The 20,035-nt window shown below is 50.1% G+C and overlaps 2 protein-coding genes and 3 non-coding genes across 7 annotated transcripts; 4 read left to right on the top strand and 1 right to left on the bottom strand.

Annotated features, from left to right (window-relative positions):
* The first annotated feature begins 1,144 nt into the window (after positions 1-1,144).
* On the top strand, positions 1,145-7,667 carry RPS3 (ribosomal protein S3). Its single transcript, XM_074918861.1, has 7 exons — positions 1,145-1,235; positions 2,127-2,257; positions 2,523-2,616; positions 3,822-3,916; positions 4,949-5,136; positions 6,415-6,611; positions 7,594-7,667. The coding sequence occupies exons 1-6, from the start codon at positions 1,206-1,208 to the stop codon at positions 6,606-6,608; spliced, it is 732 nt and encodes a 243-aa protein (XP_074774962.1). The 5' UTR covers positions 1,145-1,205; the 3' UTR covers positions 6,609-6,611; positions 7,594-7,667.
* Positions 4,445-4,591, top strand: LOC141956593 (small nucleolar RNA SNORD15). The gene has a single exon (XR_012632964.1). It is a non-coding gene; the product is annotated as a small nucleolar RNA SNORD15 (small nucleolar RNA).
* Positions 5,905-6,052, top strand: LOC141956592 (small nucleolar RNA SNORD15). Its single transcript, XR_012632963.1, has one exon. It is a non-coding gene; the product is annotated as a small nucleolar RNA SNORD15 (small nucleolar RNA).
* Positions 6,826-6,962, top strand: LOC141956594 (small nucleolar RNA SNORD15). The gene has a single exon (XR_012632965.1). It is a non-coding gene; the product is annotated as a small nucleolar RNA SNORD15 (small nucleolar RNA).
* Positions 7,668-9,877: 2,210 nt separating the features above from the next.
* On the bottom strand, positions 9,878-17,915 carry SERPINH1 (serpin family H member 1). 3 transcript variants are annotated; one of them, XM_074918848.1, is made up of 6 exons: positions 17,672-17,915; positions 14,474-15,087; positions 14,200-14,298; positions 13,590-13,822; positions 13,106-13,412; positions 9,878-11,417 (listed from the first exon to the last, which is right to left on the bottom strand). In XM_074918848.1, exons 2-5 carry the CDS (start codon positions 15,054-15,056, stop codon positions 13,110-13,112), a joined length of 1,218 nt encoding a protein of 405 aa, XP_074774949.1. In that variant the 5' UTR covers positions 15,057-15,087; positions 17,672-17,915; the 3' UTR covers positions 9,878-11,417; positions 13,106-13,109. The 3 variants fall into 3 exon arrangements, with proteins under 3 accessions (XP_074774949.1, XP_074774941.1, XP_074774931.1); XM_074918840.1 differs by having other exon boundaries at positions 9,882-13,412; positions 14,474-15,090; positions 17,672-17,914; XM_074918830.1 differs by having other exon boundaries at positions 9,882-13,412; positions 17,672-17,913.
* Between the last annotated feature and the right edge of the window lie 2,120 nt (positions 17,916-20,035).

Raw genomic sequence — 20,035 nt, 5'->3', positions numbered from 1 at the left:
CCTGCCTTCACCCATGGCAGCTCCCTTTCTGTAAAGTCTCTGGCAAGGCTATCCAAAAGAAGCCTTACAAAAAGCCAAGAAGCTCATTTCAACCTTTTTACCCTTATTCCCCTATTTCCCGGCTTCCTTCTGGGAGGTTTGCAAGGCAGGACTTCCCTTTGCCAACTCTTCCTAAACAGACCATATTTACCCACTAATGTGTGGGTATTTTTTTGTATGAATTCTACCCATTACCATTATTTCTAATTGAAATGGCACAACCAAACCCCTGTAATCCCCTACAATCCCTAAACCTTTTTTTTTTTTTTTTTTTAAATGCCACTTTCCCCCTTTGGCTACCAGAGAAATTTCAAGCGAGAAATCCCATCCTGCTGTTACTAATTTCACCCAGACTGCAGAGGTGATGATACCATCATAGGAGTCCTTCTGCGGGATTTTTTTCCACAGAAGATCTGCCCTGGAGCCACAACTGTGCTGTTTACTGAATCATTTGTCTTGCAGCGAGGCAGAGGGACCACAGCCCTGTTGCTCGAGATGCTGCACACAGTAGGGAAGACCTGCAATAGCTTTAAGTTTACAGTTAGCTATCATCCATATAAATAGTTAATCGCTATTGTTAAAATTTACATAAAGCAGCAAATTACTGGATAACAGTACAGCATCCTCCGGCAGCAAAGCCGCCTGATGTTTCCCTGGAAATAACCAAATAGCCTGTCTGTGATTTTCACACTTTTTTCCTGATGGGCGTTTCCTTCATCTGTGACTACCTAAACAAAAAGGTTAAAACGCCAGAAGCAGCGCGTTCGGAGAGGGGCTCCGCTGCTCCCCTCCCCTCCCGCCTGGGGCGGCCAGCGCAGGGCTGTGAGGGGAGTGTCTTTACCACCAGAGCGGGCCTCCAGGTAGACAATCAGAGTGAATTATCACGCTGCTAACTCCTGTGCCCGTTTACACCGGTTTTATTGCCGGTTTAATAGCGGCTGTGAGCGTTCACAGCAACCTGCCAGCGCGGGAAAAAACCCACTGACAGCTGTAAGGTTAAACCTCCCCAACATGGCGGCGCGCCGGCGCACCCGGAAGACGACATTTCCCATCGGCCCCCGCGCAGGCACACGTGATCGCGCCGGCCCAATGGGGAGCGGCGGAAGGCAGATATAGCCCGCCCCCAGGGCCCGCTCCCTCCTTTCCGCCGGGCGGCGCGGCTCAAGATGGCGGTGCAGATCTCCAAGAAGCGCAAGGTGAGAGCGCCGGCCCGGCTGGCCGCGACCGCGGGGGGAAGCTCCATATCGGTGGAGTCGCGCCGGGGCCGGCCCTGGGCCTCGTTAGGGCGGGGCGGCGGCGAGGGGATGGCGGCGGATGCGGGAGGATGGCGGCGGATGGGGCTGGGCGGCCCGGCGGGGAACATGGCGGCGGGAGGCTGGGGTGAGGGAGAGGGCGCGGGGGGCTCCTGCGCGGGCCTTGAGTCCTCCCCACAGCCCTGCGTGGGCTTGCACAGGGCTCTGGGCTTGCGTGCACAGGGGAGGCAGGCTGGGATTGTGCTGAGGGGCGCGGAGCCGTGCTGGAAGCTGATGAATTTGCTTGGGTTTTCCTTTTTTTTTTTTTTTTTTTTTTTTTAGTGGAGAGTTTGGGTGTAGTGACTGCCTGCCTCTGTGAGTCAGAGAGGCCGGGAGGGTGCAAGGCTCAGCCTGTCGCGGAGAGGGAATCACAGAATTGTCTAGGCTGGAAAGACCTTGAAGATCAACCAGTCGGGATCCTTAGCAGCAGGCCTCTGTTGGGCTGGTAAAGGGATCAGAGCACTCTAATTATTTTACGTAAATTGATACCGAATCAAAGGACCGCTGCAAGACATAGCAGCGAGCTATGAGTTTGGTTTGCAGCATGAAGTGTGGCTGTAGCGAGGTGTGGATCAGGCAGTGCTGTAGTCTCCTGCTAGAAGTAAATTGTCTTTCGGAACTCGGGGGTAGATGCTTTTATTTCTCCCTACTGCTGCTTTCTCTACGTGGGGTGAGAGACAGCCAGTGTGCAGGGTGGTCACAGGGATGCCTTGCACCCAGAGTCAGAACGTGAAAATCTCGTGTTCAGGCTGAGCACTTAAACAGAGCTTAACTTGGTCCGTTTGTTTTTTTTAGTTTGTCGCTGACGGTATCTTCAAAGCTGAGCTGAACGAGTTTCTGACTCGTGAACTGGCTGAAGATGGGTACTCCGGAGTAGAAGTCCGGGTCACTCCAACCAGGACTGAGATTATCATACTTGCCACCAGGTAACTGAGATGCTGCTGTTGACTCACAGGTGCTGTGAGGGGGGTGAAAAGGCTGTGAGGGGGTGCTGCTGCAGGCTGAAGCTTAAAATGCTAAATATTGTTACAGGAAGCTACTTGGGGAGGAGATTCTGAAGTGATCTTTAGTGTTACAGCAGTGTTACAGCTCTGGACTAAGTTAGATGCTCAGTCTGGAAGCTCTTTGGGATGCTTACAGCCTCAGACCTGGAGAGACTTTTCTCAGTTGTACTGTATTTTTTTTTCCCAGAACTCAGAACGTCCTGGGCGAGAAGGGACGCCGCATCCGGGAGCTGACAGCTGTCGTGCAGAAGAGGTTTGGATTCCCCGAGGGAAGCGTTGAGGTAAAACTGTCTCTGTTAAACCAGTAGTAAGTGGGTTGTGCGGTTAGTATTGTGCGATGTCTGGATGGTGTCAGCTGAAAGGTGGTTTGACTTGGAGATAATTTAGGATGTTCTCACAAAACACTGACTGACACACAGAAATACAAAATGCTTTGCTGTTTGTGGTATTTTGAGTGCTGTTACTTTGACTGGTTTTCGCTTGACTTCCCAACAAGAAAGATGCACATAAAACCTTTTAAACTTAACTGTAAATATTTTATAGACAACGTTGCTGTCCCAATACTGAGGTGGGAAGCTAGTCTGACAGCATAATGTTTGGTATTTGTCTGTTACCGTTAACCTTATTGAATTTAAAATGTTTCTGTCGTTGTAAAGAAACTGTTTTCGTGCAGAAGGATCTTTGAGATTTTTGAGTATGATACTGTAATGAAATAGTAAAATGATGCGCCAGTAATTTCTGGTCTTTTGATGTTTGAAATCTGGTGCCTTTACTAATACTTTCCTCTAAAACAAAGCAGGGGCAGGGGGGAATGTGGTTTGGGGTGGTGCTCACATTTATTCCTGCTTGGCCAGTGTTACCAGACCATGTTACACAGCAAAGATTGCTGATGATCTCCAGTGAATGTTTAAACATACTGAATGGCACAAACACAGAGCACATCCCAATTTGTCAGCTCTAGGAATATCTTGTGCATGATTTTGAATTGTCTGCTTCTTCTGAAGTGTCAGACTTTGGTCGCTTGGAGATGTTAGTTTAATACACTTCACTCTCCCAGCTTTCAAAAAATCAAACCTTAGGTTTGATTTTTTTTAATACTTAAGCAGACTTAATATAACTGATGTGTTATAAAAACTGTCTCAAGCTTGTGATTGTCTGGACACCTTTCTCCAGTGATACCTAATGTTTTGGGGCTGTTTGAAGCAGCAGCTCTTCGAGACTGCACCATGAATGTTTTAATAGTCCACTGACTCTGAGTGGAGTGTCATCAGTGTCTCAGCTGTGCCATGGGTAGGAGACAGGTGCCAAAGGAGTTAAGGGAGTGTAGTGTCTGAGGGTGAAGCTTCTGCATGTAAACGTGGAAGGATTAACTGAACTGAGTGTAGAGGATGGGGCATAAAGTAACTTGAAGCTCCTGTGTTCTATTAAATTTAAAGTTATCTTGAAATACAGTCCTGTTTCTGAGTTTAATTCTTTTCCTTTGTAGCTCTATGCCGAGAAGGTGGCCACGAGAGGTCTGTGTGCAATTGCTCAGGCAGAGTCCCTGCGGTACAAGCTTCTGGGAGGTTTAGCAGTGCGTCGGTGAGTAGAGCAAGTTGTGAGTAGAGCACAGTGGAGAAGCATGGGATTCAAATACTATTTCAAAAAAACTCCTTGCCAACTTGTCTGTAGTTTGAAAATTTAACCTGATGATGCTGCACTTGGCGAGGGAGGTTGGTATTTTTGATAATTGTACGGTGTACATACAATGTTTTGTTCAGTACATGGTGTACATACAATGTTTTGTTCAGTACATGGTGTACATACAATGTTTTGTTCAGTACATGGTGTACATACAATGTTTTGTTCAGTACATGGTGTACATACAATGTTTTGTTCAGTACATGGTGTACATACAATGTTTTGTTCAGTACATGGTTACTTTTGGTAGTGATTGCTAGATAATGTGTTTCAGACATAAAAGTTGAAGTCTTAGAGTAGATCAGCTTACGAGTTGTCTAAAGCTTGCATTTATTTCTTTGTGAATAAATGGGTGGAGGAGTGAAACACAGTTTTAAGCCTTCTGGCTGAATTGTAGTTCAGGTGACAGTGGCCTTGCTTCTCAGATCCCTTCGGTGATGATAAGATGACGAGTCAGAAGTGGGTGGCTCTTGCTGAGGTACCTCTGCAGTGTCATTTTCTGTGATGCTGCTTGTGGCTCTTCAGCAGGAGCATCCTGTCATCAGTGAATGATTTAGAGGCATTTGTCTGAGAAGGGATGGGGTGCTGCACTTCGGACGTGTGTGTATTGTCCACTTTCAGCTGTGAAGCTTCTTTTGTCTCACAAAGAATGTGTGCTTGTCACTGTTCCCACAACCTTACAAGGACCAAAAGTCACAAGAGTTTTCTTAGATTGGGTATGACAGTGCTAAAACAGCTTGAAGATTTTTGCTGCTTTGTGTAGCATTGACAGAGCTTTGGCTGCCACGGGTGTGTGTTCGAAAAGCTTTTTACAAACGAAAAGTTGAACTGGTGATTTTCTGTGCTTGAAATTGGTGTAAAACACCTCTACGGAACCACGTGGATTTGGCAGAGCGGGAGTAACTTGTGGCTGTTGCTGCTCGCTCCCTGCAGAGCCTGCTATGGTGTCCTCCGCTTCATCATGGAGAGCGGTGCCAAGGGTTGCGAGGTGGTTGTGTCCGGCAAACTCCGAGGTCAGCGTGCCAAATCCATGAAGTTTGTGGATGGCTTGATGATCCACAGCGGAGACCCGGTGAATTATTACGTCGACACAGCCGTGCGTCACGTCCTTCTCCGGCAGGGTGAGTGGCTGGGGTGCAGATCCCTTTGCAGCTCTCTTGGTTCCTTCTGTCAGTGCTTCAGACCCAGAAGTTCTCAACTCCTGGCGTCCCGTGCCTGTTGGAAGCTTCCCTCTGTCGCCTGTGGGGTGAACTCACTGGCTTTGATGCATAATGGATCTTGCAGAGTGGTTCAGTTGTGCTACCACTAGTTATTCTGACTCTGAAAATCTGTTGTTTTCTTGGGCTTTTGCATCTAAGCTCTCGATATGGAGTTTGCATATTAAATCTGAAGTAGAACTTTATTTGAATTTTTATATGTGAATGGGAAATGGAGAAGGGGGCCTTCAGCAAACAACAGAATTTTATGTAGTCATCCCAGGTCATCCACTTTTCTAGTGGTGGGGATTGAATATTTCCAATTCAGAATGTGGCTTTAGATATTTCCAGATATTCTCACTTGTGTCCTGTGCCCTCTGAGGTTGGTAGCAGAACAACTTACAAGTGAAATGCATATGGACTGAGTTGAAGAGCTGTTGGCAGTTTGGATTCTGTCTGTATGGGCAGACAGACCACAGGTGCTACAAGACCCACAAAAAAGCCAATGTCAGTTTTCCCCTGTAGCTGTGCCTAGGCAAGTCTTCCCAGCTAAACCAGCCAACCCTGCTTAAACTTGTCCTTCCCCCTGGTAAAACACAAATGACTTCTGCATCTTAATTGGCTTTGGGTTACTTAATTGCAGAATGCCTGGTGTAGGGATACTAGCATAGACAAAGCTAATGTCCACTTTCCCTTCGGTGATGATAAGATGACGAGTCAGAAGGGATGTCCTTGTGCCATTGCAGCCTGCTCAGTGCCATGTTCTGTGGTGCTGTGCTGAGACTGCCTTGGGCAGGATGTCCTACTCATTGGATGATTTAGAGGCATTTGTCTGAGAAGGGATGCAAAAAAAGCCCAGTGCAATTTCCCAGGAAAGTGAGCGGAGTTATCCCAGGAAGGACGGGGTTTAAAACCAGGGTTAGCATGACTTAAGGATACAGCACGTTTTCATCCTAGTCCCAGGCTGCAGTTAGCAAAGGCAATGAATTGGACAAAGGTAACCACACTGATGTGAATTCACAGTAATTAGGTTTTCAAGCTATAGCACATCTGTGTTAATCAGCTTGCAATTTCAGTGTTGTCAGGAGATGGTTTTGGTACAAATAGTGTATTTTTTTAACCTTGGGGCTTGTTCCTACTGAATGTATGCTTGATATTTTGTGCTGAATGAGCATGGCTGTGTTGTCCTGGCACTCTTTGCAGGAGTACTGGGGATCAAAGTAAAGATTATGTTACCCTGGGACCCAAGTGGAAAGATTGGCCCCAAAAAGCCTCTGCCAGACCATGTCAGCATTGTGGAACCCAAAGAAGAGATCTTGCCCACCACTCCCATTTCAGAGCAGAAAGGTGGCAAACCAGAACAGCCAGCCATGCCTCAGCCCGTTCCCACTGCCTGAGGGGTAAGTGCCTGCGAGCGGCGGGAGGTAGTTTTGGGGAAGATCCATGTGGAAAAGGTGTCACGCCACCAAAAAAGCTGTCAGATAGATAGGGTGCTGGAAAGAAAAGCTGCTGTGTTGTAACAGCAGGTGCAGGGAGCAGCTGGGCTGGGTTTAGAGTGTTCCCCTGATGAAACAGGCATGATTTAAGGCACGCTGCAGACCAGCTAAGCACACCCTTCTGTGAAGATGAGATGACGAGTCTGAAAGGGAATATCCTTGTCCAAGTGCCCTGTTCTGTGTTGTGTTCTACAACATGGATTTGGGGACCTTGGGTCACAGTTTGAGTGACATAGAGGCATTTGTCTGAGAAGGGTTCAGTGCTTTGGGTGTTGTCATGTTGTACTGTCTCCCACCAGCGTGCACTTGACAGCACAGGGTATATGTTCCTCATGTACCCCCATTCCTCATGGGATCCAGTTTGGGATAGACTTGGAAGCCAGTAATCTTGAGCACAATGTGTAGGCAAGTAAAGAATCAAGGTTTCAAATCCTGTCTCCCTGAATGAGTAGCTAAGACAGAAACTGATAGCTTGAAATTGCCTGAGAATTGCACTGGGTTGTTACCAGTGAAAATGTGCAACTTGCTGCTTTGAAAAGTTTTGCTCGCTTGTCTCGGAGAGCAGTGGGAGGCTTGGGGCTGAAGGCCTCTTCCAGAAGAAAGTCTTCCTCAGCTGCTAGTGAGAGCCAGGCTGCGGTGTTCTCGGACTGAAGCTGGCCTTGTGCAAACCAGGAGAATTCAGGGAGTTTACAGGGCTGCAGTGAAACAAGGGAATCTGATCGCAAGATCTCCTGTGGGGAAAAGGAGGATCATTGGCTAAAATGCAAGAAGTGAGAGATGCTCTTTAATTTGAGAACTTGCAGCCTGTTTGTTCTGTGTTTTGGGTAGAATGGTTACAGAAATTGGTTTGCTACCATCTCACTCGGTATTTTGTTTTTTGTTGTAGGGTTTGTAACATCTGCAACCAGAAGCTTGACTGTGCTGAAAACATCTCTTAATAAAATCACAAAAAAGACAGTGTTTGTGGAGGTGCTTTTTTTTTTTACAAGATGTATTCCAGGAAAGCCTTGCTCCCACCGTTGATTTGGAAGGAATTCTGCTACGTTTCTTCCAGCTTGCATTACCCTTTTGAAGTGAATTTACTAGATTTAAACAAAGTAGGGACAAAATGCTGATTTCTAGTAGAGCTGGAGCAGCAACCTGGTGTTTAGAGGATCATAACTAACACCCCAGGGACTGGAGTAGTAATGGTAATTCTTCAGCTACTTAACAATCCCTTCCTCTGAGGTTTCCAGAAGGGGGAGCTTGCAGTATTTTATACTTTTCTGGTGCCAACTAAAGTGTTCCTAAGTGCTTTTTTTTCACCTCTGTACATCCATTTCCTTTTTCACTGAAAAAACACTGTGTGGCTTCCAGGGCTACAGACCGTGTAGGGACATTATAGATCCTGTTAGGGTCAGGTCACCTTAGCGATGTGGGTGTGAAACTTCTGGGTAGGTATTTACACATTAGTTGGGGGGAAAAAAAAATGTACACTCTGGATTTCAAACCTTCTGAGTTTTGAGACGGAAATATTTAAGCAATTGGTAAAAAAAACTTGTCTTCCTTTGAGGCTTGAGACCATTAATTTGTCACTGTATTAAAAACTGGCTTTAATGAGCTGGAGGATAACGTAAGTAGATCCTGAAAGTTGTTAATAGTTGACAGGGCTATTTATGCTACTGAAATACTTGTCTGTAGGCAGGGATGTGTTTTCACTTGCGTTCTGTTGCTGTATGAGTTACTTTTGCTGCGGTTCTTGCCTGCTGTGGTCTAGCTAAAGCCCTGTACCTGAAGCAGTGAGATTGAGCATTTGGTTAAGTTTCAGGCAGAGATTCTAGTTCTGTCAGCTCCCTTCCCAGTGTGGTTTTCAGTGTCTGGTGCAGTAGTGGGAAGAGGCTGTTAGGCACACCATGTTGTGCACAGGAACAAGGCTTTGTTCTGTTCAGATTTTGAGAAATTCAGAACCTGTTTGTTGCATTAACAAAAATTGTACGTAGCTGTAAAATTTGCTGCTTAGGAATAGCTTTTACATCCTGATTTCGGTTCTCGGGAGGCTTCTCTGCAGGAGCTTGGGCAGGCAACTTAGGAACTGGAATTTCAAACTGGTGGTGTCAGGAACTGGTCTGTCTGGCAGCGTGTGTGGATGTGTGAGCCTCAGCCTTCCTGTTCCCAGCTTCTCTGGCAGGGCTGGGAACCCAGTTAAGTCTGTAAGAAACAGATGTGTCTTCTCAGGGTGTCAGAGGAAGAGTCTGATCGCAGGTTTCTGTGCACATTGTACAGTGGAAAGCTTTAAAGAAAGTTACTATGTGTTAAGTGGTAGAGTAAGTAATAACTTTTTCAAAATACGAATTTGAATTTGGAAAAAAATTCAAAAAAAAAAAGTGACAGACCAGCCTTGTCACTTTATAAGAGAAGGAAATGTGTGAAAGCTGGAAGGCCTGAAGCAACAGAAGAGTGACACATAGTGCAAGGCCTTGGATATTGTGTCTAAATTCTTAAATGTGCTCGAAGGTGATCAGCTAGACATTTCTCCTGCAGTCCTTCAGTGAGGGCTGGCTTTCCTGGAGATCGCCCAGTTTATTTCTGGTTTAAAGCCCTCCGGCCTGGTCCATCAGCCTGTTAATCTCACAGTGCTGATCAGAGATGTTTAGTTGCTTGTGTGTAAGATCAAGTGATGTGCAAGTAGTGTAAGAGTGGTACTGCTGTACCTCTCCGCTTGCTAGATCCATCCTGTGAGAAGTTGAGGACAACATCAAGGATTACCACCCTGGTGAGACCCCACACACAGTGCTCAGCACTGAAAGGACACGGAGCTGTTCCAGCGGGGCCAGAGGAGGCCACGGAGATGCTGGGGGGGCTGGAGCCCCCCTGTGAGGACAGGCTGGGAGAGTTGGGGGGTTCAGCTGGAGAAGAGAAGGCTCCGGGGAGACCTTAGAGCGGCCCCCCAGGGCTGAAAGGGGCTGCAGGAACGGGGGGAGGGACTTGTCATCAGGGGGTGTAGGGCTAGGACGAGGGGGAACAGTTTTAAACTGTCAGAGGGGAGATTTAGATGAGATCTAAGGCAGAAATTGTTCCCTGTGAGGGGGGTGAGGCCCTGGCACAGGCTGCCCAGAGCAGCTGTGGCTGCCCCCTCCCTGGAAGGGTTCAAGGCCAGGTTGGACGGGGCTTTGGGCAACCTGGGCTGGTGGAAGGTGGCCCTGCCCAGGGCAGGGGGGTGGCACTGGATGATCTTTAAGTTCCCTTCCAACCCAAACCAGTCTGTGATTATCCCACAAGGGTCGAGGCTGGTGTGTATGAACCTGTTACCTTTCTAGCATGCATTGGCTGGCGCATATTGCCCCTGTGAGCTGTTTGAGGAAGCTGCTAAAGGAGCAGCAGGGAGCCCGTTCAGTTCCCTGCATCTCGAGGGTGCTGCCTTCCCTAGGATGAAAAACACGAGTATTTAAAGCTGTTTGCAGGACAAGCTGGGGGTGTAGGATGAGCTCAGGAGCTCTAGAAAGCTTTTGAGTTCCTTGCAGTATTGACGTTTCAGGTTGGTGGTTCCTGGGCTGTTGTGGTTGGCGCTGGAAATGGCTCCTGTAATTCTGTGCGGTGAAAAGCTGCTCCCACCAAGCACCCAGTGCTTTCTCAGTCAGTGAGTGAGCCTGCCCATCCCAGACCTGTGCGATTTTAGCACTGGGAAAAGGGGACATGTCTGTGGCATTAGTTTTGCTCGTGACTGAGTGGCAGAAGGCTGCCTGCTTGAATGGACAACAGGTCAGTCCCCTTCCAGCAGTGGAAGGACAGGAAGGTCTGATGCTGCTGGAATTTCCAAGATGTAGCTACGCCCACAGACATGGTACAGGTTCTCACAGTTCTTTTTCCTCCTCCTATTTTCTTCGATTGGATGCCAGCTAGAGAAGCTTTGGATTGTAGGGTCAGGAAGGTTGGTCCCTGTGGCTAACAGCTCAGTTTTATTCCTATGCTGCCATATTTTCTTTTTAACTGAGCCATCTGCTGCTCTGTTAAATGGCAGGGCAGTAGGTCCTCTTACTTGCTGGATACTTCCAGTTTCAGGAGCAAAATGTTAAAAAAAGCCAACATGCTAATAGCGTTCCTTTCCCATGACGTGATGTCACGAGAATTCATGTATTGTTGTGTATTAAGTGTAATTTTGGTGCATAAATGCCAGATTAAGAAAGGTGTTTTAAGGATGTTACGGATTTAAGGATGGCAAGGAACATCTTTAAACTCCCAAACCCTCCAAGTGACTGTGGCTGCCAGAAGTTCACTGAAAAAAGTTTTATTGCAAAATTATACAACTGTCATTGTGTGGTACAAGAACAGACAATAAAAGCCATCAGACGCCTGCATCCAGATGATGCAAATTATTCACAAGATCCCACAGTGTGTTCTTGCCTTGCCCACCCCCTTTACCCACCCCCCTCTCCTCCATCGCGTGCTACAGCGTGTGGGTTTCAGTGCGCTGATCGCCGGGTAGTGCCTAGCTAAGCCTGGGCTTTAGGCTTTTTGGGCACATCCTTGCGGATTGCCTCCTACCTCCCAACACAGTGGGGAAAGCACCTGGGAATATGATCCGGGAAGAGGCTGAAGGGCAAGAATCTCCCATTCCAGCTGGCTTGGATAGGAATTAGGGCAGATGAGCTGCTCTGCAGTTATGTAGCCTTGATAAACCTGGAGAAGGCATGGTCAGGTCAAACTTGGGGGCACAATCTGCTGTAGTTTTGCCTGTAGGAAACACCCAATAAGTGACTCTGTACTAACTTAATAAATAAGTGGAAAATAGTCCTGTGTGCGGTCTGAGAAAATGCAGCATTGGGCTTCTGCGTAGCAACCTGACAGCGAAGCGCATTGGCAGGGAAATAAAACCCAAAAAGAATGCAGCCACTGCCCTTGCTGCTTTCAAATAACTGGTGCTTAGATTGCGGTGCAGAGATTTCAGCTATTTCAGTTATCCCTACTTGCTTTGCAACGTCTCAGTGCGTAGCAAGGCTTACCTGACACATGCTTCAATGCTCATGGGATCATATCGGTTACTTCTTTAGATAGTATTAACCTGATGGTATCCCTTCAAGAGAAGATAGGAATAGCCTCCAAGTGTAGGCTGGAGCAGGCTGTGAAACTTGCTAATTATCAGACATAAATACGAGTATAACTATAAATACATTTGGTTTTCAGCGTGCCCTTATCCAGGTCAGCCAACGGGGAGCTAGAGTATCATGGAGGAGAGGAGCTTCAGAAGAGGGTCATTAGGAAGTCAGGTAATGGCAGCTTTAAAGCTTTGTATTTAAAGAAAGTAGAAGTGAATTTGATCCCTGTTTTAAACCAGGAAGGGTCCCTTGGCTGGCTCCGGGAGCTGATAGGTACCAGCCCTGGTCCTAACTGGGAGAACCTTCCCAGTGGGAGCTCTTTCCCAGCCCTGTGTGCTGATGCAGAAGCACGGAGAGAAGTGGAATTCCTCTGTTTGCCTGGTACAGGGTGTTGTAATTCCAGATGTTGGCCTGAGAGCCCCCTTCATGCTGCCCAGAGGGGTAGAGCACTGCTATTTCTGTCACACCAGAGTATTAAGGGACCTCAGGTTTATCTTCCTAGAATCCCATCTGCTCTTTGGCCTCTCTGCCGACACCCCTAAGGCACTTAGTTTTCTCTGAAGTGTTGAGCAAAGCTGCACTTGGCTTTCTAGTGAGTGTTGTAGCTGAGGAGCTGGTGACCTGCTGTGGTTGAAGCATCTAACAGTTACCCAGAGCAGGGTTAGGTGGGACGGGAGGGCACAACTCCATACAATCTTTGTTCTTACGTGCTGTCACAGTCCTGCTCTGCTCCCAGGGCCACAGAGGGGGCTGGACTGCAGAACTGGCCCTTTGTGCTCTGTTAGATACCACTGGAGAGAGAAGAGAGAAGCAAGGAACAACTGCAAAGCAACCAGAGCAGCTCTGGTGTGATGCCACAGAGCATCAAAGGGGGAGAAAAGTGGCCGAGCTAAATGTGCAGAAGCATTTGAGATGGAAGGGTGGAGAGCTTGTGCTTTTCTTTGCAGGGCTGATGGTAGCAGCAAGGCACTTACTTAGCAGGAGGCTTAACTAGTGCAGGGAGGAGCGAGGCATCAGCCTGAACATCTCAGCTGAGGATGCTGATAGCTGAGGCAGTGCATGCCAGTTCCCTTCCACTCCCGGTGACCCTCTTTTGTTGCAGGCTCCCCTGTTCCTCTCTGGAGGTGGGTTTGTGCAATAAGTATTTTGGGGTGAGGTAAAGTGTAACGCTGGTTTCTCATCACAATGCACCCTGGTCTGAATAGCACCCATAGTTCGAGAAGGATACAAAATAGTGTTTCCCCTTTTTTGAAATCCCCCACTAAAAACACACACAAACCAAAGCTCTGGGAAAAAAAACCCCCAACAACAACAAAAAAAACCAACCTAACTACAACTCATCACGCATCTTGTCGCCTTTGGGCCTCACGAGCCTGCCGATGAAGAGAATGGAGTTGGTTTTAGTGTCCTTGATCATGAAGATGAAGGGGTGGTCAGCATAGAAGAGCTTGGGGTTCCTCATCTCCTCTCGGCCGTAGATGTCAGCATCGTAGGGGTTCCCTTCTGTGTCCCATTCAAGAGCAGCAGCGTGGAAGACGTTGGACAGGTAAAGGTCTTTCTTGCCAGAGATCTTCGACAAATCAGCCTTGGTTTTGTCAATGGCTTCTGTCAGGCCCAGATCAGCCAAGTGTTTCTAGGAGGAGAAAAGAGGTCAGCAACCCTCCCAGAGATGACACAGATGACACAGAGATGACACAGACTAGCTGCTGGAAAAAGGATGACAGGCACATGTAACCCATCAACCCACTATCTTCTCTCCAACCCCAAAGAACTGTAAGGCCCAACTGTTTTCTTTCAGGACCTCCTTTACCTGAAGGTCGTGGCTGACTTCCAGGACGACTTTAGGCAGCGAGATGGCCACGGATCTCTTCTTCATCTTGCCAGCCCAGGCCTTCAGCTGCTCCCTGTTCAGCAGTTTCTCAATCCTCTCCAGAGGCTCCACGTGGTTTGGCATGATAAAGATCATGCTGGAGAGCTTGTGAGCAAGTGGCATCTCTACGACCTGGAGCTTCTCTGTCTCATCATCGTAGTAATTGTAGAGACCTGGGAATCAGAAGCAGGAAACGGTGAGATGAATGAATGAATCATGAATTCACCCTGGACTTTCCCTGACTAGCTGAACAGTTTTGAGAACTGGCCCAGCATTATTGGAGTTGGCAACAACTCAAATCTGTGGCTCTCCCATGCATGATGAGCTTGGATTTATTCCCGACAGCGAAGCACCCAACAGTAAACATGGATTCCCTCTGCTCACAGAGAGACTGAATCAGCAGAACAAGCGCACCCTGCTTTGTCCTCTCGCACTCATGACCGTGAGGCAAAACAATCTTGGAAGCAGCTGGTGGAAAACTGGGTGACGGAGCAGCAGTGAACATTAACTCCAGTTGGTCTTGACATGGGGCAGGCAGTTTGCAACTTACCTGTGCGATGCATCATGGGAACACCCACAGTGTAGGAACGGGTCACCATGAAGCCACGGTTGTCCACCATCTTATGATGGAACTTCTCATCCCAGTGAGCTGCAGGAGGGAGAAATTCAGCTTGTAAGAAAAGGGAATGGGTGGGTAATTTCATGCACAGTTCTGAAAAAACATGCCTTCAGCAGACCTAGGACTTGTTTGCGTTTGGGCTGCCGTGTATGGGCTCAGGCTAGGTTTTGGGTCACTCATATCAAGAACTGAAGATGGAACTTACGCTTGAAGAACATGGCATTGACAATGAGGGCCCCATCGGTTTTCTCAACATCTTTCGTGACCTCTGGAAGTTTCCCATCCGTGGTCTGGGCTGCCCACTCGTTAATGGATTTCAGGGCGCTCCTCTTGTCTCGGAAGTTGATCTTGGAGTGCTCGTAGTTGTAGTGTTTCTTGCTGTTCTTCACAAAGTCATCGGCGAAGTTGATGGAGGCAGGGCCATACAAGCGGTTGCCGATCTTCCAGGTGACATTGCGGGCTGTGCTGTTGCTGACCTCGTTCAGGAGCTCGGACAACCCACTGTGCATGTAGTCGTCGTTCAGTTTGTCTGCGCTGAGCACTGCCTTGGCTTGGGAGGCAGTTGTGGCCTTGCCTCCGAGGGACACGAGGCCGAGGGAGGATGCCACAACCACGGGGGACAGCAGGATGTTCTCCATGTTCTTGTCTTTCGCCATGGCATGGTAGAGGTTGAAGGCCAGCGTCGTGCTGCGGTCAGCCAGCGTCGTCGCCTTGTCGCTCAGCTTCCTGTCCTCCGAGGGCACGGCCGCAGCGAGGCCGCAGAGAGCAAGCACCACAGTAATCCACATGGCTTCAGCAGCACCCAACGACTCCGAGGACCTGCTGGACAAGAAGAGCTCACCATCAGCATGATTCAAGCCCTTCCTGGAAGATTCTGAGACCCCAGGGGCTCTTCCAGTGAAACCCACTCCTAGGCTCCAGTGATAGCCAGAGCATCTGCATCAATGCTTCACTTTGGGCGCAATGATCCCAAGCCCACACTGGGCTTTCCCCTGAGCAAGAATTAACCTTCAAGAGTCCAGGCTGGACTCTGGCATGCAGAGCCTATGCATTTTGGATGAAAGCTTCATTTTTAAGCAATTTTACCGTATGTTCATGTACAGTAAATGATTTAAGGAAAGGCCAGGGAATGGAAGCAACAGATATTTCTGTCTCCAGTGTAGCAGGTCAAACCCCTGCCCTGGCCAGGATAAGCTAGAAGTGGGATGTTTGTGCTGCCCATCCATCCAGGAGCTATCGTGGTCAGGGTACAGCAAGGGATTGTCCTCTGGGGACCCCAGCTCCGTACCCCAAGGCTCAGCTTTCTAGACACTAGATGGAGCACATGAGCTTCCACCAGGCTAAGCCTGGGGGGTCCCTTGAGAATATCCAACACTGGTCAGCTCCGTCTGACTTAGTTTTGCCTGTACAGCCCTGCCAAGGAGGTGCCAGGGCAGAGGAAGGTGGTGGACCCCTCCTTCCCCCCAGCAGAGCCCCTTCCCAATCCGTTCATGCATTAGGTAGGTGCATCTCACCACAACGTAGGTGCACCCATCCCCGGTGAGGGCTCTGAGCTTCAATAAATCTGCAGACTGACCAGTCCTAAATGCCGTGTCCGAAAGCTCTGTGGAGCTCATCCTACCTGTCTGTGAGGCCGTAACCTGTCCCGAGACCCTCCCTCCCTCCCGGCTTCACGCTGCTCCCAGCAAACCTTCCTGATGGCAGATCCTCAGGGCTTAAATTCCACCTTCACGCCCAAAGTTTTTTCCTCGACAGGCTGCATCATGCCCAAGGCTACACTGAAGTTTCCATTCCTTGGTCCTCTCCTCCCACCCTGCTCCTGGCCAGCCTCAGAGGGCTGCTCCTTGCATGCGGAGACAAGAAAAGGCTGCGACGGGGCAGCTTCAGGGTTAAAGCAAACAGGGCTGGAAGCGAAGGGCCCGCTGGGATTACATATGGAAGGAAACACGCACGGAGCCCAGAAGCAAAGAGAGTGCGCAGTTGCACCAGGGACCCTTTGCCAGAGTGGGAATTACGTAGCCTCGGAGAGGGGGGCAATCTGTATCCTAAAATCCTTTTGGGAACAAACCTCCCTTTTGGAGGGAAGAGCCATCCTGGCTACCTAAGAGCAAAGATTCGTGCGAACAGGCTCAAAACCGCCCTTGACGCACTTTGAGGGTGCAGACAGCATCGGGCGCGGCAAGCATTTAAAATCTGAGGGATTTTTTTCTTTTTTTCTTTTTTTTTTTTCCCTTTTATTTCTAAAGATACCTTGAAACTGTTTCATAGTGAGGTCAACGTTTGCCTTTTTCATTCTGAAAGAAAAGAGATACATGGAGTAGTTCTCTTGTGAGCAACGGGCGGGCCCACGCCGCTTACATCCTCAGCTTAAAAAAAGTTTCATTACTTCAGAGACTGGCGAGAAATTTGGCCGGGCATGCTGGGTCTGTGATGAGTGACGCAGCCCGCGGCGGCGAGACAAGAGAAATTTTGCCCATCCTTGGATTACGACTGAGATTATCGGTGAATTCACAACCCGGGGTGGGAAATAAAGGGAATCTGGGGGGATGCGCAGCCCTCATCATCCTCTCTTGCGTTTGTATAGCTCAGCCCTGCAAGGGGACGCCCCACGCCAACGTGGCATTTTGCAGACCTCCTCGGGGCTGTCGGGGACCCCCGGTGGGATTTGGAGGTGCCATCACCCCCGACGGCCCATGCACCCCTTTGTGGACTGTATTTCTCCCCTGACCCAGGGCAAAGCCACGGGACAGAGGCACGCAAGCAAAAGGCCACGAACAAAAGGCCACTTCCACGGCAGCAGAGGGCTGCGAGGCTTTGTTAGGGCAGGCGGAAGGTTTAGGGTTAGGCAGTCTGGACGCAGGGAGGCTGTAACCAGAGCTCGCCCTCCTGTGCTGGGCTGTTGCCCAGGGTCCCGGAGGCTCCCAGGCTGAGCAGGAGCAGGGGCTGGAGGTTTTCTCCCAGGCAGAGCTGCTCCAGGACCATTTTGAACAAGTCGGTGCTTCCCTTAACCCTTTCTTCTCTTTCTTCACCCCCTGAAAGTGCAAAACCAGGGTGCAGCTTCACCTCAACCATCTCTAGCAAACTGGAGTGGAGGGGGGGTGCGTGTGGATCTTTTAATGTCTTTTCTCAAAAAAACACAGCCGGCTTGTGGGGCAGCCTGTACCCTACCCACATCCCCCGCTTCAACTCACCCCAAAGCAACCACCCCCCCTCCTGCACCCCATTTCCCCCATGCAATACACCCCCCCCCTCCCCTCCGATTTCCCTGCCCTATGGGGCCAGTCAGGAGCATACAGGACTCCAACATAACCCCCGGCCTGCTGCAATCTCAGCTTGCCCACATCCCTGCTTGGCAACAGTCCTGCAAGCCCGGGTTGCCCCCCAGCCCCCCCCCCCCCCCTACCTGCGGCGGTGTGGGGCTGGGGCGCTGCGTTGCTCGGCTCCCCTATGCACCTCGCGGTCCGGCGGAGGGGGTATATAAGGGGCCGGGGAGAAACTTCTGGAAAGTTGGGAAAAAACCTCTCAAAAACGCTTGGGGAGGGAGAGGAAGGGGAGGATCCGCTAAAGCTCTCCCGGCCTCCCGCCAATGGCAGGGAGCGCCCGGCCCCGCTGCTGCTGCGAGGGGGGGTCCGGCGGGGCTGGGGGGACGCGTGGTCCCTCCTTCTGCCGGCAGCAGGGGGATGGGAGCCTCTCCTAAGCCAAAACGGTGCTTTTGTATTTTTGATGGGGCTCTGGCCTATCTTTCCCCACACACACACGTCTTGAGGCTGGGTGGTTGTTGGTAGGTGAGGCGGGTGATTGTTTTTTTTTTTTCCCCCGGGGTGTCACCGCCGTGAGGTCAGGGCTGTTGCAAAGGGCTTCAGCCACGGCCGGAGCAGTCACAGGCAGCGAATGTTTGACATCAGGGCCTGGTTCAAGCCACATTTCCCATCTGAAATGCCCCCCTGTTCGCTGAGACCCAAGAGGACCTTCATTTGCTTTCAGGGACCTGATGGCCGAGTCACAGGAGGCTGGAGGGTGTCTTCATGTTACCACAGAATCACGGACTGGTTTGGGTTGGAAGGAACCTGAAGATCATCCAGTTCCACCCCCCTGCCCCGGGCAGGGCCACCTTCCACTAGCCCAGGTTGCCCAAAGCCCCATCCAACCTGGCCTTGAACCCTTCCAGGGAGGGGGCAGCCACAGCTTCTCTGGGCAGCCTGTGCCAGGGCCTCACCCCCCTCACAGGGAAGAATTTCTTCCTTAGACCTAACCTAAATCTCCCCTCTTTCAGTTTAAAACTGTTCTCCCTTGTCCTATCCCTCCCCCCTGACGACGAGTCCCTCCCCCCGTTCCTGCAGCCCCTTTCAGCCCTGGGGGGCCGCTCTAAGGTGTCCCCGGAGCCTTCTCTTCTCCAGCTGAACCCCCCAACTCTCTCAGCCTGTCCTCACAGGGGAGGACAAGTTGAGAGATTGTTTTATCCCCCAGAGACTGGTTTTCCATCCCTCTCCCCACCTGTACTAACAGCCCCTCTTCCTCCTCCGCTGCTGAAGTGGTGAACTTCTTACCCATCACCCCTTCCATACTTCCAAATCTTCCCCTGCACCGTAAGGCGTGAGATGAGCAGGTTGGTCGGGGTCTGTTCTTCATTCTAGCGTAACACTGTGGCAAAATCCTTCTGTCTGGCAAACTCAGGCCGTTTAGAAAGGCATTATGGCAGCAAATATTTGCAGCCCCAAAGTAATGTTGAAGGAGTTAAATGCTCATGCTGCCCAGTGCCAGACTGCCTGGCCGAGAGCGCTTGCAGCAAAGTATGTGCCATAAAGAAGTTTCTGCGCTGAGTCAGAAGTATGGAACACCACTGTTTCAACCCCGTCACATTTTAAGCTGGCATGAGATTTTTTTCATGGCAATCTGGGATATAGTGATATATCAGCAATAACGTGGCCAGCAGGGCCAGGGAAGGGATCTGAGCCCTGGGCTCGGCACTGGGGAGGCCGCCCCTCGATTCCTGGGTTCAGTTTTGGGCCCCTCACCCCAAAAAGGCCATTGAATGACTCGAGCGTGGCCAGAGAAGGGCAACGGAGTTGGGGCAGGGTCTGGAGCACAGGTCTGCTGGGGAGCGGCTGGGGGAACTGGGGGGGTTCAGTCTGGAGCAGAGGAGGCTGAGGGGAGACCTCCTGGCCCTCTGCAACTCCCTGCCAGGAGGGGGCAGAGAGGGGGGATGAGTCTCTGGAGCCAAGGCCCCAGCGCCAGGCCCCGAGGGAATGGCCTCAAGCTGCCCAGGGCAGGGTCAGGCTGGCTCTGAGGAAGGATTTCTGTGCAGAAGGGGCTGTTGGGCCTTGGAATGGGCTGCCCAGGGCAGGGGGGGAGTCCCCGAGATCCCTGGAGGGGTTGAAGAGTCGGGCTGAGCCAGCGCTGAGGGATCTGGTGGGGTTGGGAACAGTCAGGGTGAGGGTCATGGTTGGGCTGGAGGAGCTGCAAGGTCCTTTTCCAGCCTAGATGATTCTCTGTGATTCTGTTAGGTGCCACCCGGTAATTAAGGACTGTCCTCATTGACTGTTACCACATTAGCAGAAGGGTGCTGCATCATTCTGTTGTTTAAATGGTGTCTATCTCTTTCCTTGCTTCTAATCACCATGTAAGTTAATTTTTTCCCCTCTGGTTTTGGCTCTGCAACTTTTTCTGCTTGTCTTGGAAGACAGTCTCAGCAGGTTGCTACCTCTTGTTGCTATAGTAGAAAGCAGCATCTGATTTTGTCTTCTGGCTTTGAATATTCTGCCCTCAG

This window comes from Athene noctua, chromosome 1 (assembly GCF_965140245.1).
Source record: "Athene noctua chromosome 1, bAthNoc1.hap1.1, whole genome shotgun sequence".
Taxonomy (NCBI): domain Eukaryota; kingdom Metazoa; phylum Chordata; class Aves; order Strigiformes; family Strigidae; genus Athene; species Athene noctua.
Note: the sequence above shows the minus strand (reverse complement) of the source record. Positions and strands in the feature narration are given on the sequence as shown.